This window comes from Bubalus bubalis, chromosome 11 (genome assembly GCF_019923935.1).
Source record: "Bubalus bubalis isolate 160015118507 breed Murrah chromosome 11, NDDB_SH_1, whole genome shotgun sequence".
NCBI lineage: Eukaryota > Metazoa > Chordata > Mammalia > Artiodactyla > Bovidae > Bubalus > Bubalus bubalis.
In genome coordinates this window covers 1,075,816-1,089,823 of record NC_059167.1, presented here as the reverse complement: position 1 = coordinate 1,089,823, position 14,008 = coordinate 1,075,816, and the positions used below count along the sequence as shown (strand labels likewise).

At 51.9% G+C, this 14,008-nt stretch overlaps 1 protein-coding gene across 4 annotated transcripts in view; it reads right to left on the bottom strand.

Moving 5' to 3' along the window:
• Window positions 1-14,008, bottom strand: part of TTC7B (tetratricopeptide repeat domain 7B) — a 278,267-nt gene that overhangs the window by 32,708 nt on the left and 231,551 nt on the right. For 2 of the 4 annotated variants that reach the window (XM_044924610.2, XM_044924613.2), the window contains one exon: window positions 2,253-2,393. The exons of 1 other annotated variant lie outside the window; for it this stretch is intronic. In XM_044924610.2, coding sequence (XP_044780545.1) covers window positions 2,253-2,393 — 141 coding nt within the window. Of the gene's footprint in view, window positions 1-2,252; window positions 2,394-11,733; window positions 11,785-14,008 lie in introns of all 4 variants that reach the window. One more of the 4 variants, XM_045161998.1, reaches the window with a different exon arrangement.

The window sequence follows — 14,008 nt, the reverse complement described above, 5'->3', positions numbered from 1 at the left end:
GACCCACAGGCCACAGAAACACCAACCTGGGGTCTCGGGCCTTGATCTAGCTTCCTCTGAAACCTGCGACGTTTACAGAAGCTGGCGGTATTGCTGGAGCTGATGATGGACACAGATGTTCCCTGGTTTCCATGCGTTCTCAAAAAATGTGGGTCACTTTTATTTTGCCTCCTAGAGCAGTCAAGCTCAAACCACATATGGTAGAATCTTACATTTCAGTGGAAGCTTGTTTTATGAATTCTTTCTGAATTTACCTCTTTAAAGACTAGGTTGAATATATGACACAATTCTAATCTTGACTCAAACAAAGCCAGTGCTTTAAAGAATCAATATGGCACCAATCCTATAAGATTCTAATTTATGCCACTATTCATACTATATATGCGTGATTTATATTCTGCTCGGAGTTTATACGGCAGGTACGACATTTGCTTTCCAGAATTCAATTCCACCAACTCCTAGAATGTTAAAAGCCACACCTATTAATAGCAATGAGAGCTTTATTCTCTCTTATAGGCTATGGCAATGAGAAATGGATGTCACGTGATTAATAAAACTTCTAGGACAACTCCAAATGGAATCTTAGCTGCCAAGTTCATCAATGCTCTCAGAAGCAGATATGCAGTTTCTTCCCAAGAGTCATAGCAGGTCATGCCAAGAGGAGCAGAGTGTGGTCTTACCACACATCGGGCGGGCGAAGGTGTCCTGGACTCACGGACCCTCATCCAGGTCATCAGCATTTCTGAGACACAGGCAAGAACGGCAGGGCCTGAGGGGTCCGGGGAGCTGGCTCCAGCCTGGAAGGGTCCCCATCAGCCCTCTGGCTTTTCAGACTTTGGCCTTTCAAAAACTCAACTTCAGGGACTTCCCTGGCAGGCCAGTGGTTAAGACTCCACGCTCCCAGTGCAGGGGGCTCGGGTTGGATCCCCAGTCAGGGAACTGGACCCCACGTGCCACAGCTGAGAGTCTGCACAAAGCCACTGAAGGTCCTGCCTACCGGAACTGACACCCACGCAGCCAAATAAATGCCCATTACAGACAACAACAGTAACTCGACTTCGTGCCCATTTTAAAGGCCAACTCTGCCCCTCCACTAGCCCTGCAGGTTCAGGCAGCCTCACCTGACCCGGACACTAACAGGAACCCCTTCTCTTTCTGTTTTTCGCCATCGGTGCTCATGAGGGTGGCGGAAGAGGATGGCCATTACATCCTAGACAGGGGACCGGGCTCTTCTGCAAGCAAGCCACAAGGGAGGCATCAGCCGGTCTAAGTCCCCCAGGCTGAGCGCTGGCAAGCGTCTGCCGTCTGCGCAGGGAGAACAATGAGCAGGGCCGTGAGTCAGCCCTCGTCTGTGCTTCTGCTCAGAAGAATATAATTTGCTAATTTACGGGCATTGTTACGGCTCACAGAAGGTGCCGCCTGAGCTTGGCTCTGGGACATGCCCAAGCCAGGTAAATAAACCCAACTGTGTCTTCTTACACAAAGGTCGCAAACAAGGTTGTGCATCGTGCGATTAGCCCTGGCACAAGCGGACTAAACAGATGGGCGCTGGTGGGTCAGAAGCACTTTCCCCCGCCAGATGTGGGCTTTCACCGGGCACCCCAGGAGCCAAGCCTGGGAAGCCCTGTGAGATCAAGGGCTAAAACATGAGAAAGTGGTCATTCACACGGAACCACACACATGCCAGCAACTCAGCCGCCGTCACTGGCTCCCTACGGGGGCTCTCACGGCGAAAACGCCTGTGTGCTGGATTTACTGGGGGGGACTTCCTAGCTATGCAGAAGCAGCCGTGTGAAACTGGGGGGGTCACACCTGCTCTCTGGGCTAGTGTCCCGTCCCACAGCCATGGGTATCTGCCTTGCTCTCTGAGGATCTCCAGGAGTGCCGTCAGAGATGGGAGCCTGGACACAAGGGTGCCACCCCTTCCCCAGCCTAGATGAAGACGTCTTTGTCACCCGGACCCCCGACCCCCGACCCCCGACCCCCGACCCCTCTCCCAGGGTCTCTGGGATGTCACTGCTAGAGTGCGTGGGGCGCTGAGCTCATCACCCCAGGAGAGAGTGCAGTGAACCCCGTGGTTCGGAGGAGGAAACTGAGGCTCAGAGCTGAAGCAGGACTGCTGGACCTCTGGGTACCCTGCAGAGGCTGTCTGGGGGGCAGTGGCCTTGCTCTCGCGTGCACACTGCTGCCCCGGCACACGCCCCTCCTCGGGTGCAGCGGCAGGCCGGATGGGGCAGGGGGCAGAGAGGTACCTGCATGCAGCCAGATCTGCGCCAGCGTCATCCAGGGGTGCAGGGGGCCCTGCTTGGGGGCGCTGCTCTGCAGGGACGAGGCCACTTCCGACAGCGCCTGCTCCACTCTGGAGGCCGCGACTGATGTGGCGTGGATGGAGCCTGCGGGGTTGAGGTGGGCGTTCGAGAAGACCGCGTCAGAGGCGAAAGGACAGACTGAACCAGCCAACCCCAAACACCCCGCAGCCCCCACACAGACACGAGACCAAGACGCACGCACATCCCTCCCCTGGGGGTGTCTGAGTTTCGAAGGTCACACCCCATGCGACCGCTGGGGCCTGGCATCCTAGTTCCTGTCCTTGGCTTCAGCTGCCCTCTGAGTCACCACAGAGCTTAGACTGCAGAGCGACTCTCCAGGAGCCTCGAGTGGGCTGAGAAGGGGGACGCCCAGCAGAGACACGCTGCTGAACCCGGCAGGCTTGAAGGGCGACCAAGGCAGGCGCCAGAGCACCCTCCTGGGGGCCTGGACCTGGAGACTCCCTGGGGGGCAGGGGAGGGACCACCCTGGTCTGCTGCGGAGGATTCCGCATGGAGGGTTTTGGTCTCCAGACACACCCAGCAACCGCCCACTTCGTTCCCTGGCCTTTGAAGGATCTGGGGCCATAGTCTAGGATGTGACTTAAAAACTACAGAAGCAGCGCACTTTTGCCCGCTATGTAAGCAGAAGTCTACAGCCGAGGCTAACACCAGCCTACTGGAGGTCAGGTCACAGCAGAGGCAGCGCCCGCCTTACTCTTCTATAAAAGCTGCTCTTCTGAGGGGCTGGGGCAGGCCGCTGTTGGGACAGGTTCACTAGCCAGAGGGATCTGGCCAAAGGGCTGCTACTCAGACATCAAATGAGTCAAACCACATGTTCCCCCCATGCTGACCTGGGGAGCTCCTGCCAGACAGGGGCCACCTTCCAAAACGGGGGTCTCTCCCCACCTCTTTCCCACATCCCCTCTTGGAGGAATGGTTTCAGAACCGAGAACAGGAGTCTCAGTTATTTCAGATTGAAAACTGGTGATATTTATATTTGCTGGCAACATTCTTAATTTATAACTCATCCTCAAGTGTAATACAGAGATAAACATTCCAGCCCTGGCGGTGGTAGCTATCAACTTATCATGAGGTTGAAAACGGTGATTATAGAGAGATACACGCTGACTACTCAAATAAACCAAGTTGGGTCTACTCTGGGTAAGAGGAGACTGTGAGCATAAAAATTTCTGCTGGGGCTTTCAAATGTACCATAATTTACTCATTTTTAAGAGTATTTGCAGTGATAAACTGGCCATCCATATTGTGTTTTGACAGTCCCAACATGAAGGAAATGTGGATTTTTCTCAATATACTCAAATCCTTCTGTGGGAGGGGGTTGGTGGAAGGGAAACGGAAGAGGGGGCTGGGGACCAGCCTGAGAATCCAGCTTCTGTGGACAATCCCCACACAGCACCCACGGGGACACGTAAGAGGGTGGTTCTGGAGAAGGACCAGCACCCACGGGGACACGTAAGAGGGTGGTTCTGGAGAAGGACCAGCACCCACGGGGACACGTAAGAGGGTGGTTCTGGAGAAGGACCAGCACCCACGGGGACACGTAAGAGGGTGGTTCTGGAGAAGGACCAGCACCCACGGGGACACGTAAGAGGGAGGTTCTGGAGAAGGACCAGCACCCACGGGGACACGTAAGAGGGAGGTTCTGGAGAAGGACCAGCACCCACGGGGACACGTAAGAGGGAGGTTCTGGAGAAGGACCAGCACCCACGGGGACACGTAAGAGGGTGGTTCTGGAGAAGGACCAGCACCCACGGGGACACGTAAGAGGGTGGTTCTGGAGAAGGACCAGCACCCACGGGGACACGTAAGAGGGAGGTTCTGGAGAAGGACCAGCACCCGCGGGGACACGTAAGAGGGTGGTTCTGGAGAAGGACCAGCACCCACGGGGACACATAAGAGGGAGGTTCTGGAGAAGGACCAGCACCCACGGGGACACGTAAGAGGGAGGTTCTGGAGAAGGACCAGGGAGGCCTCCAGAGTCAGCGCTGCCGAGCGAGGAGGCCCACGAGCCCAAGTTCAAAGGTGACACAGGAGAGCTGATGGAGCTCAGCTAAGAACTGACCGTGCGGAGACAAAGTGTGTCAGGCTACTTAAAAAAAAAACCTAAGCAGCAAGATGATGAAACTGCTGTTGGTTTGGGGGGTCTTGTTCTGTTTTCAACCTCTTTATGGAAAATCAGCATTTTAACTTTGATAACAAGGATGGACGTAGCTTCTCTGAGATTTTTAACAGCGATGATTAGTTAAATAAATGAAACTGCTGTTGCTACATCCTGACCCTGTTACCAAGTTGGCTTACCTTCTTACTGACTACCTCCAACAAGGGTTCTCGACCTTGGCTTCACATTAGAATCACTTAAGGATTAAAAAAAATGACCATGATGTCATAGCTGCAGCATCACTGATGCTAGGGGTGGGGCCGGCCATCTATTCGTTAATAACCAGGTAACACCAAGGTAACCCAGGTACAGCTAAGACTGAGGCCTCGACCTGGAGAGACAGGAAGAGGGTGTTATTAGATGACGGTGGGTCAAGGAAAGCCTGCGGGCTTCGTCTACACAGCTCAGCCAGCTTGAGTGGTCCTGCCTCCCTGCAGCCCAGCGATCTGGGGAAAGGGGACCAGGAAGCTCTTGTTCTTTAGGACAGAGGTTCTCAGAGCTCTTTTATCTCAGAATCCCTTTGGACTCTGCAAAGTCATTTTCTTTAATTAATTAATTTGGCTGCACCAGGTCTCAGCCAAGGCATATGGGATCTAGTTCCCTGACTGGGGATCAAAACTGGGCCCTCTGTATCAGGAGTGTGGCATCTTAGCCACTGGATCACCAGGGAAGTCCCTCTGCAAAGTTATTGCAAGGCCCCTCAAGAGATCTTGTTTACATGGGTTATATCTATTGATACTGAAATCAAAAATGAAATCAAAACTGAGAAATGCTTAAAATGTTTCATTTAAAAAAAAGAAAAATAATAAACCACTGCTCTAGAAAAATTCTACACATTTTCTACTAGATTCTCAGACTCCTTGGCTACAAGGATTTGTGACTTTTAGACAAATGGCTAATTTTGATTTTCAGATGATCTGTTTGATTCACAAACGAACTTCTCAGAAACAACGTCCAAGTTCCTTCTCTCTGTGAGATCTATACACAACTGGGGCTGCCCTGGTGGTTCAGACGGTGAAGCGTCTGCCTGAATGAGCCAGGTTTCATCCCTGGGTCAGGAAGAAGATCCCTTGGAGAAGGAAATGACAACTCACTCCAGTACTCTTGCCTGGAGAATCCCATGGACGGAGGAGCCTGGCGGGCTACAGTCCATGGGGTTGCAAAGAGTCACTCACTCACATACACAACTAAATTCATTTATTCTTCACATACTAATGTTTCACTGTGAAGAAGGTCTGGCAAGTGACGATGCCGGCAGTGGTGATTATCAGTTTTAGTGAGCTAGTTTTGATTATCATTTTTGATTATCAGTTTTAGAGGTCTGTTCCAGGCACTCTGGCTTGCATTTTATGTATATTGCTTCATTTAATCTTTAAACAATCCTCTGAGGCAGGTAACACTGTTACCTGCATTGTTTAGACGACAGAATTGGGATTTAGTGAGTAAGTCACCCAGATGCACATGGCCAGCAGGTGACTCAGACACTAGCCTAGCAGCAAACCGAGCCTCTAAATCCAGCCCCTCCAGGAACGCTGCCGAGAGCCTTGGCATCCTCCTCCCTACCATTCTCGGGCAAAACGTTAGACCTCCCGACCTCAGTGCCCCATATCCTCCTGTGGTCATGGGGATCCCTGTACAGACCACACTGTTTTACGTTAAAGTTAACCTAACTGTCTCTCTTATGAGACTGGGTGGTTCTGGAAGACAGGAGTCACGTCCGCCATTTAGGTATTTTGAAAGTGAAGTGAAAGTCGCTCAGGCATGTCCGATTCTTTGCAACCCCATGGACTTTCAGTCCATGGGATTCTCCAGGCCAGAATACTGGAGTGGGTAGCCTTTCCCTTCTGCAGGGGATCTTCCCAACCCAGGGGTGGAACGCAGGTCTCCCGCGTTACAGGTGGATTCTTCACCAGCTGAGCCTCCAGGGAAGCCCGCTAGGTACTTTAGGGGCTAAGAATGCCAGGCCCTGAAATGTGCTTGGTAAATGCTCGTGGAATGAACGAATGAGTGAGTGAGTGAGCACTGCCAACAGACTTGTCACTGTATGACATCTGCAAGAGAGTGGCCCCCTTTGAGGGAACCACGGCTTGGTGCCCTACCCTCCTTCCCTAACGGCCCAGGGGCCAGAACCTTCCCCGTCTCAAAGGGCTCCTCCCAACCACTGGCACTAAGACTGACCATGGTGCACATAAATTAACACTGCTCTTACCTAGGGGCTCCCCAGCTCCAGTGTAACTAACCCCCTTACAAAGGGAGGGTGACTGAGGTTCATCAGAAACAACTGTTTCCTTCCTAGATGATCCCTTTTCACACACGTCTCACAGGGCAGACACCCTTCAGGTTCTGAGGGAGGGGTGGGTATTTGAGCATTCAATATTTATTAACAAGAGCAGGTGATTTACAATAATGATAAAAATACTTAATAGCTAATGTCTATAGGGCTTCCCTTGTGGCTCAGCTGGTAAAGAATCCGCCTGCAATGCAGGAGACCTGGATCCAGTCCCCGGGTTGGGACTATCCCCTAGAGAAGGGAATGGTGACCCAATCCAGTATTCTGGCCTGTAGAATTCCATGGGGTCGCAAAGAGTTGGATACGACTGAGCGACTTGAACTTTCACTTTCACTCTTCCTAGCAATGGTGCAAATATAGCAAACTCTTTCACTGGGTTAGAATTTGGAGGAAGAAAGGGCTAAGCATCACTATGAATTAGAATGGATAAATCTGATTACAAAAAATAATCAAAACAACCTGCGTCTCACTGTTGCATAGGACTGAAATGGTAAGTGCCAAGATAGATTTTTATTTACGTAGGTAAACTAGAAACGCTAGTCCTGACCAACCTATTTTTAAAGCAACCCTTTTCTTTCTCATGAAGGCAAATGTATTCTTACAGCGTGCATGGGGGTTAAGAGGATTATCCCTCCAAGGGAAATGGACAAACTGAGGCTTGAGAAAGGAATCAGAGGGGGAAAAGAAGGCATATTTCTAATTTGAAATCCAAGACTCTGGAGGAATAAGCTTCCAGATAATCAGGTTTGACAGGTGAGCCAGGGGACGTGTCTGGCCGCTGAGCATCTCCTATTTATCACATTAATTCGAGAAGTGCTTATCCCTGTTGGAACCCTCAGGACCGAGCAGCCACCAAGTCCCTCAGTCACAGGGAGCAGGGGCTCTGAAAAGCCACTGTGAAACCAACTGAACCGACAGCTGACATGGGCAGGTGAGAGCGGGCCCTGAAACCTGGCCTAGGTTCTGTGTCCATGGGGCATACGATGTCCTGGAGCTGAATTTCGTCCCACCTAGATGCCCAAGAGAAAATGCTGCTTTGGACATCTGATACGTCGGCAGAGCGCTGCTTGAAGAACTGTTCTGATCCCCACCTCCAGGGTCTTTATCTGAGTCCCCGCTTAGGACCACCATCTGGGTGGGGTGTGGAAGGGGACTGCTGATAGAGAGCCTGGGCCGAGGAGCCAGGAGCCAGGGCCCCTGACCTCAGGAAGCAGAATGCAAGCTCCGCATCCGCTGGAGGATTCCTACCCCCATTCCTATCATCTCCTGAAGCCCATAGAGAAACTTTGCCAGAAGCAGGACACCGGGTCCAGCCAGGTCACACTGCCTGCTGCTGTCTTTCCAAATCCTCTCCTCGGCTCACTACACCTGTGGTCAGTTTCACACAGACCTCCTACACGGACCCTAGTTCAATACTTGAAGTTCATCAGGCAAAGGAATCTCAGAGCCTGTAACGCTGTTAAGCAAAAGGCAGTAAACGTCACAGCCAGGCTGTGTTCGGTCACCTGTATTTTCACAAGCAGGGTCACTGACTGCGTGGCGTGTTTTTATACTCCAGCGGCCCTCTCGACTCTTCTGGTGGCTGTACCTAAGCCGCTGTGGTTTGAACGATGTCCACCTTCCCTCCCCGCTCCCATCCTCACAGCGTGTAGAGGAGGAACAGGTCTCAGGTGCAACCCTGCCGACTTGGTGAGCATCACAGCCCAGGAACAACTGACAACCTTGCTACTGAAGTGCGAAAAAGAACAACAAAAACCCCTCTACCGAAGAGCTACGGACCCATGTCTAAGTGTCCGCGCGGGGTTCAGGCTGCCCTCTGCTTCCAGCCCTGGAGCGCTAGCTCGGAAGCCCCTGCGCGTGAACGCGGGGAGCGCGGGGCGCGTGGCTGCACCGGGTCCGGCCTCGCACCTCGTCGCCCGCGTCCCATCTGCCCCTGGCAGCCTCGCAGGCACCCGCCCTCCGGCGCTGCTCTGAGAAGAGCCGGTGTGTGCAGGAATCACCCACTGCCCAGAGCTCCCTGCACGTGTTTCCCTCGGTCCTGAATCGTCAGTGCTAGCTGCTGGCAGAGTTCACTCAGCTTCCGGTTCTTCGAAGCTGTGCCCCTCCCCCAACAATGAAATTCAAAAGAAAAAAAAGCAGCTTCACTTCTCAAAGGCCCCGCGCACTGAACGGTGATCTGAACAACTAAGCATTCCGCCAGACAGCTGGGCTTGAACCCTTCCATCTTTAACAGGAGAAGGATGCCTGTTTCTCAAGACGAGGCTTGAGCGCTGATGAGAGGTGGCCCAGCGACCTCCTCGCACCGGGTCCCTGCGCTCTGAGAGCCTCAGCGGCCCGGGCCTGAGCAGCCGGTGAGGAAGGGGAGGACAGGGCCCCACCTGTCCCTGCAGCGCTCCGTCAGGCGCATGTTCTCTGAATCCTTACAAAACACAGACCGTTTTCCCTCCACGCCCGCCCCTCAACCCCGGGTTAGGACAATCCCCGTCTCCACTGGAGGTGGTCCTGCCTCTGATTTGGGGGGTGGGCTCCTCACACGGGGCTGTCAAGGGTCTCCCTTCCGCATTCTGGCCCCTGGAGGGCTGCCCCCTCCCTCGAGTGGGGAGTGGGGAGCGGCCTTGGGCCACTGCGGTCCCATCCGCCTCCCGCCCACCGTGAGGCCTCCTGCCTGTGGGCTCTGCGGATCAGTAACTTCGGGGGCTGTTCTCGTAGCTACTTTCCTTGTTCCCTGTGTGAAAAGGAGACTAAGATAGCCAAGTACATCTGGACAAAACAACGCCCCAGTCCCAAGACAAGGTCACGACTCCCAGTGACTTTCACAGAGTATCAAGCACAGCTCAGACCTGATGGGACGTGCTTTCCTCCTGAAAGGGGGGGTCCTTTCCAGGGAAAGCGTCGGGAAGGACCCCGGAGGCAGGGGGCATGCGCGGCGGCCAGCGTGCTCGGGGGCTGTTGGCGGGGCGCTCAGCATGCATGCGGGGGCCCGGCGTCGGAGGGAGCCCGGGAGCCGGCTGCGGGCGGGAGGCAGTACCTTCTGGAGGACTACACGGGGAGGCTCCCCACCTGCCCCAACCCCGCCGCTGCACAGTCCTGAGCCCACCACTCTGCACCGAAGCGCCCGCCCCTGGGAACGCGGCTCATGCGGCCGCGGCCGCGGGAGAAGGCTCCCGGCTTGGGCCTCGGCCTCACTCCCGGACACACACGCCCGGCGTCAGCCCGAGGGCCGCATTACTGACCTGTCCACCTCCTGAACTGCCATTCAACCTCGTTTAGAGAGAGACAGCCTAGAACTATCTAAGTGAACGTGCGGCAGTGTCCAGTGTTTGTCGCTCAGTCGTGTCCGACCCTTTGTGACCCCGTGGACTGTAGCCTCTGTCGTGGGATTCTCCAAACAGGAACCCTGGGGTGCGTTGACGTGCCCTCCTCCAGGGGATCTTTCTAACCCAGGGATGGAACCTGAGACCCCCTCGTTGCAAGTAGATTCTTTACCATCTGAGCTCCCAGGGAAGCCCGAACTATTTTTTTAAGAGAATTAATTTCAATTAAAAAAGAGCAAGAACGTTTACACTTCAGTTGCCACCCCTCAAAAGCAGTGGGGCCATCATTAGAGTGCCCTTTTCATATATAGATTAAAAAGGGACTTTTTCTGTTAGGCAGAGGCAGAAGGTAACGTCAGTCACCAGCTCACCAACTTGGTCACTTCCTAAAAATGTCAGACAACGCAAGGTCAATAATAAAACGCTCACCACCTCGGCCTTGTCTCTCACCTTGCTTCTTCTGAGCGGGGTGTGTTTTCCTTAGTATCATTCTCTTCTCTGGGCTCCTAAAGAGAGCAGCACTTTCACCAGAATCGGTGAAATAAAATGAAGCTGGGAACACGAGCCGGCACATTCTCGGAGAGGAGGACAGGACATCCACCCAGGTCTCCCTCCAGAATGACGACCGCTGGGGTAGGTGCACGGGGGCGCCTGGGCTCCTCAGCTCAGGAGTGAGGGCACCGTTGGGGGCGGCCTGGCGGCTACGTTCCAGGCCAGCTCTCCCTGCCTGGCCGGTCACTGCCGTCTGGGAGCCATAGGGGCTGGTAGAGGCTTAAAATCAGGATCAGCTCCTGGTAAACCACAAAGGCGTGTGTGAACAGCGTGCTCAAGTCGCTTCAGCTGTGTCTGACTCTGCGCAACCCCATGGACGGTAGCCCGCCAGGCTCCTCTGTCCAGGCAGGAATACTGGAGTGGTCTGCACTTCCTTCTCCAGGGGATCCTCCCGACCAGCGATCAATTGGTGTCTCTTGTGTCTCCTGCGGGGTCTTTACCGCTAGTGGAACCTGGGGAGCCAGGTGTGTGAACAGGGTGACAAGCAAATGTAGATCCTCACAGCTGAGGAATCCAAGGCAGGGAGGGTAAATGCGTTGCATGGGCCCCTCTGCAGAACTGCCTGCTGAACTTCCAGAGACGTCGGGCTGTTTTTATCGAAAGGGTTAAGACCTCTGTATGAATACGTCAAGCCTCATTTTACCGTATGGAAAGGGAATCGCTTTTTCTATGTAGCAATAAGGGTTGAACCAGAAAGGAATTTTGAGATTCAACTAGTTCCCTCTACCCCAAATCTACAGATGACCCTCACTGGGAAGCCTAGATGTCTCACACTTTTGATCAGTCGCCGAGGGGCTGCTGACACCCCCACCGCACTCCTTCCCTTGGGCATTTTTCCTGCAATGCCTCCTTCTGTAGTCCTTCCCAGACAAGTGCTGCCTCCTCCGTATTTAAACCCAAGCTGCATGAGGAAGCGTTAGAATCTCGTGCGAGCTGGGCCCCGCGACGGGTGAGCAAGCGGGTGGCAGCTTAGGGTCCAGGCCATCCGAACACTCCCAGGAATCGACAGCCACAACACACACTGCGCGGTGGAGGGTAGCGTGATTCCGGAGACCCTCGGAAAAGTTAATAGATCAGTAAACTACTTACTAACTGAAAAAAGGGAGGGAAAACCATGAAAGTATACTTCTGGAGAGTTGCCTTGGAACAACAAATCAAACCAAAAATTAAAACCAAGAAACAAACATTTGAAAAATCAAAATTAAGGCTAAAAAAGCAAATGGAATTCTCATAACCTTCCAACTGTAAGTCCGGTTGTCTGGGATCAGATTTCAATTCAAGAGTGACATATGTTTTTCCACTAACAATGATTTTTTTTTTTTTTTTTTTTAAAGCAAAGGAAGGCCAACTGGGCATTCCCCTCCATGTTTAAATGTTCACTCAGCACGTGAAAGCTGACCAACTCATGGACTGTTTTGTTTCCAGGGCAGGAAATTCCAAAGGGAAGGGAAAAATAAACAAGCAATTTCCAGATCTTTCCACACATTAAGCCTCTTCATGATTCCAGCAGTTGTAGGGTTGGGCTAGTGTTCGATCCTGTGAGTCAAAGGATTGGGGGTGGGGTAGGATTCAGGAAGCTTTAGGTCTAGGCTATCTGTTCTAGGGGAAAGAGCTGGCATTCAAATTTACTATAATTTTAATCAAGAAATTCTACCTTTACTAGGCACATGCACGTGTGGCACGTTTTCCCTTCTCCAGCCGAACGCTGTGCTCGTGGCTGGGAGGCAAGATCCTCAGGTGCGGCAGCCTTAGAACACCTGGTGACCGGCGAGGGCCTCCCTAAGGACGGAAGGTGACTCAGAGCTTTGTGAAGAATAAACAACTGAGCGCTGCTTGGCGCGTAGCATGTTCAGCAGAAAGCCCAGTGGGTGCGCGATGCCCTACCCATTTGCTAATTAATCTGATATCAGGTGTCCCACCAGAAGAGGCTGGACCTCAGTCCTCAGAGGTTTAAAGGGACACAGGGCTTCCTGGGATGCAACGAGGGAGATACTGGCGGGTGTGGAGGGAGGTGGCTTTGTTACACAAACGAGAAGGGAAGGGGCAGTGGGAATATCTAACGTCATTCTAGAACAGTGGGAATATCTAACGTCATTCTAGAACAGTTTTTCTTGTTATCGTTCAGTCGCTTAGTCGTATCTGACTCTTTGCGACCCCGTGGACTGCAGCCTGCTAGGCTCCTCTGTCCATGGGATTTTCCTGGCGAGAATACTGGAGTGGGTTGCCATTTCCTCTTCCAGGGGATCGTCACCACCCAGGGATCGAACCCACGTTTCTTGCACTGGCAGGCGGATTCTTTACAACTGAGCTTCCTGGCTCAGTAAGATTCCATTTCAAGAACCCCAGCCTCAAGCTGGGCAAAAATCAATGTAAAAAACAACCTTTCTGGAAAAACCAGAACAGAAAAAAAGCCAAAGTTGGCAACCGCTCCTAGTCATTGTATTAAGGGAAAATGTCTATTTTAAGAAGTAGATTAAAAACTACATAAGCAGTTTTAAACATTATCTTCATCTTTCATTTTGTAAAAGTGGGATTGTCATTGAGGCTGAGTTCAGAACAGTTACTATGCAGATAAGTAAGGTCAGAGTGTTTCTTGGTTTAAATTATTTATTTTAGATGACAGTCTCCTTTCTGTGTGTGTGTGTGCACACGTGAGTGAGTCTAACACAGCAGGTCACCATTAGAAATATGAGCACATTAGGGAGAGTAGTTCTTTATATGCTGAGCTTTTGTTCAGCATATAACAGCAGTTGGACCAAAGATGAGCCCTTATAAAACATGGATATAGAGATTAAATTTTCTGGCTGTGTTGCAGGTAAAGTCAGCATTAAATAAATGAGTGGAAGAACAAGGGTGGATCTCCTGGTGAGACCCACATTTAGGGGCCATTTAAGGACTTTATCAACCAGTGTCTCGTTTTAATAAAGGGATCTTTTTTTTTTTTAATTGACAGGACCCAGAACAGACTTTCAAATGTCCCTATTATTTAAAAGCAAGATTAGATTGAAACACTGTTCAATTTCCCTGCCTAGATTCATGACACAAGCCCTCCATTTTCTTTCCCTGCAAGTGGAAAGCAATTTATAGTCTTAACAACCACTGTCACGGGAATCATGAGAAGGTATTTCATACAGGCATATTCTTGAGCCCCAGCTCAGGCCTCCTGAATCATAAACTCTGGGGCTCGGACCCAGGGGATCTGCAGTTTTCAAAGCTCTCTGTGTGATTGTAACACACCATAAGCTCTGAGAATCACATATTTAAAAGGCAGATAACCGATATCTTTAGAATACGACCTTGCTTATGAAATACTTGTTGAATTCATTTCTAAATTGAAAACCAGAAATAATTAGGAATGTTCTAA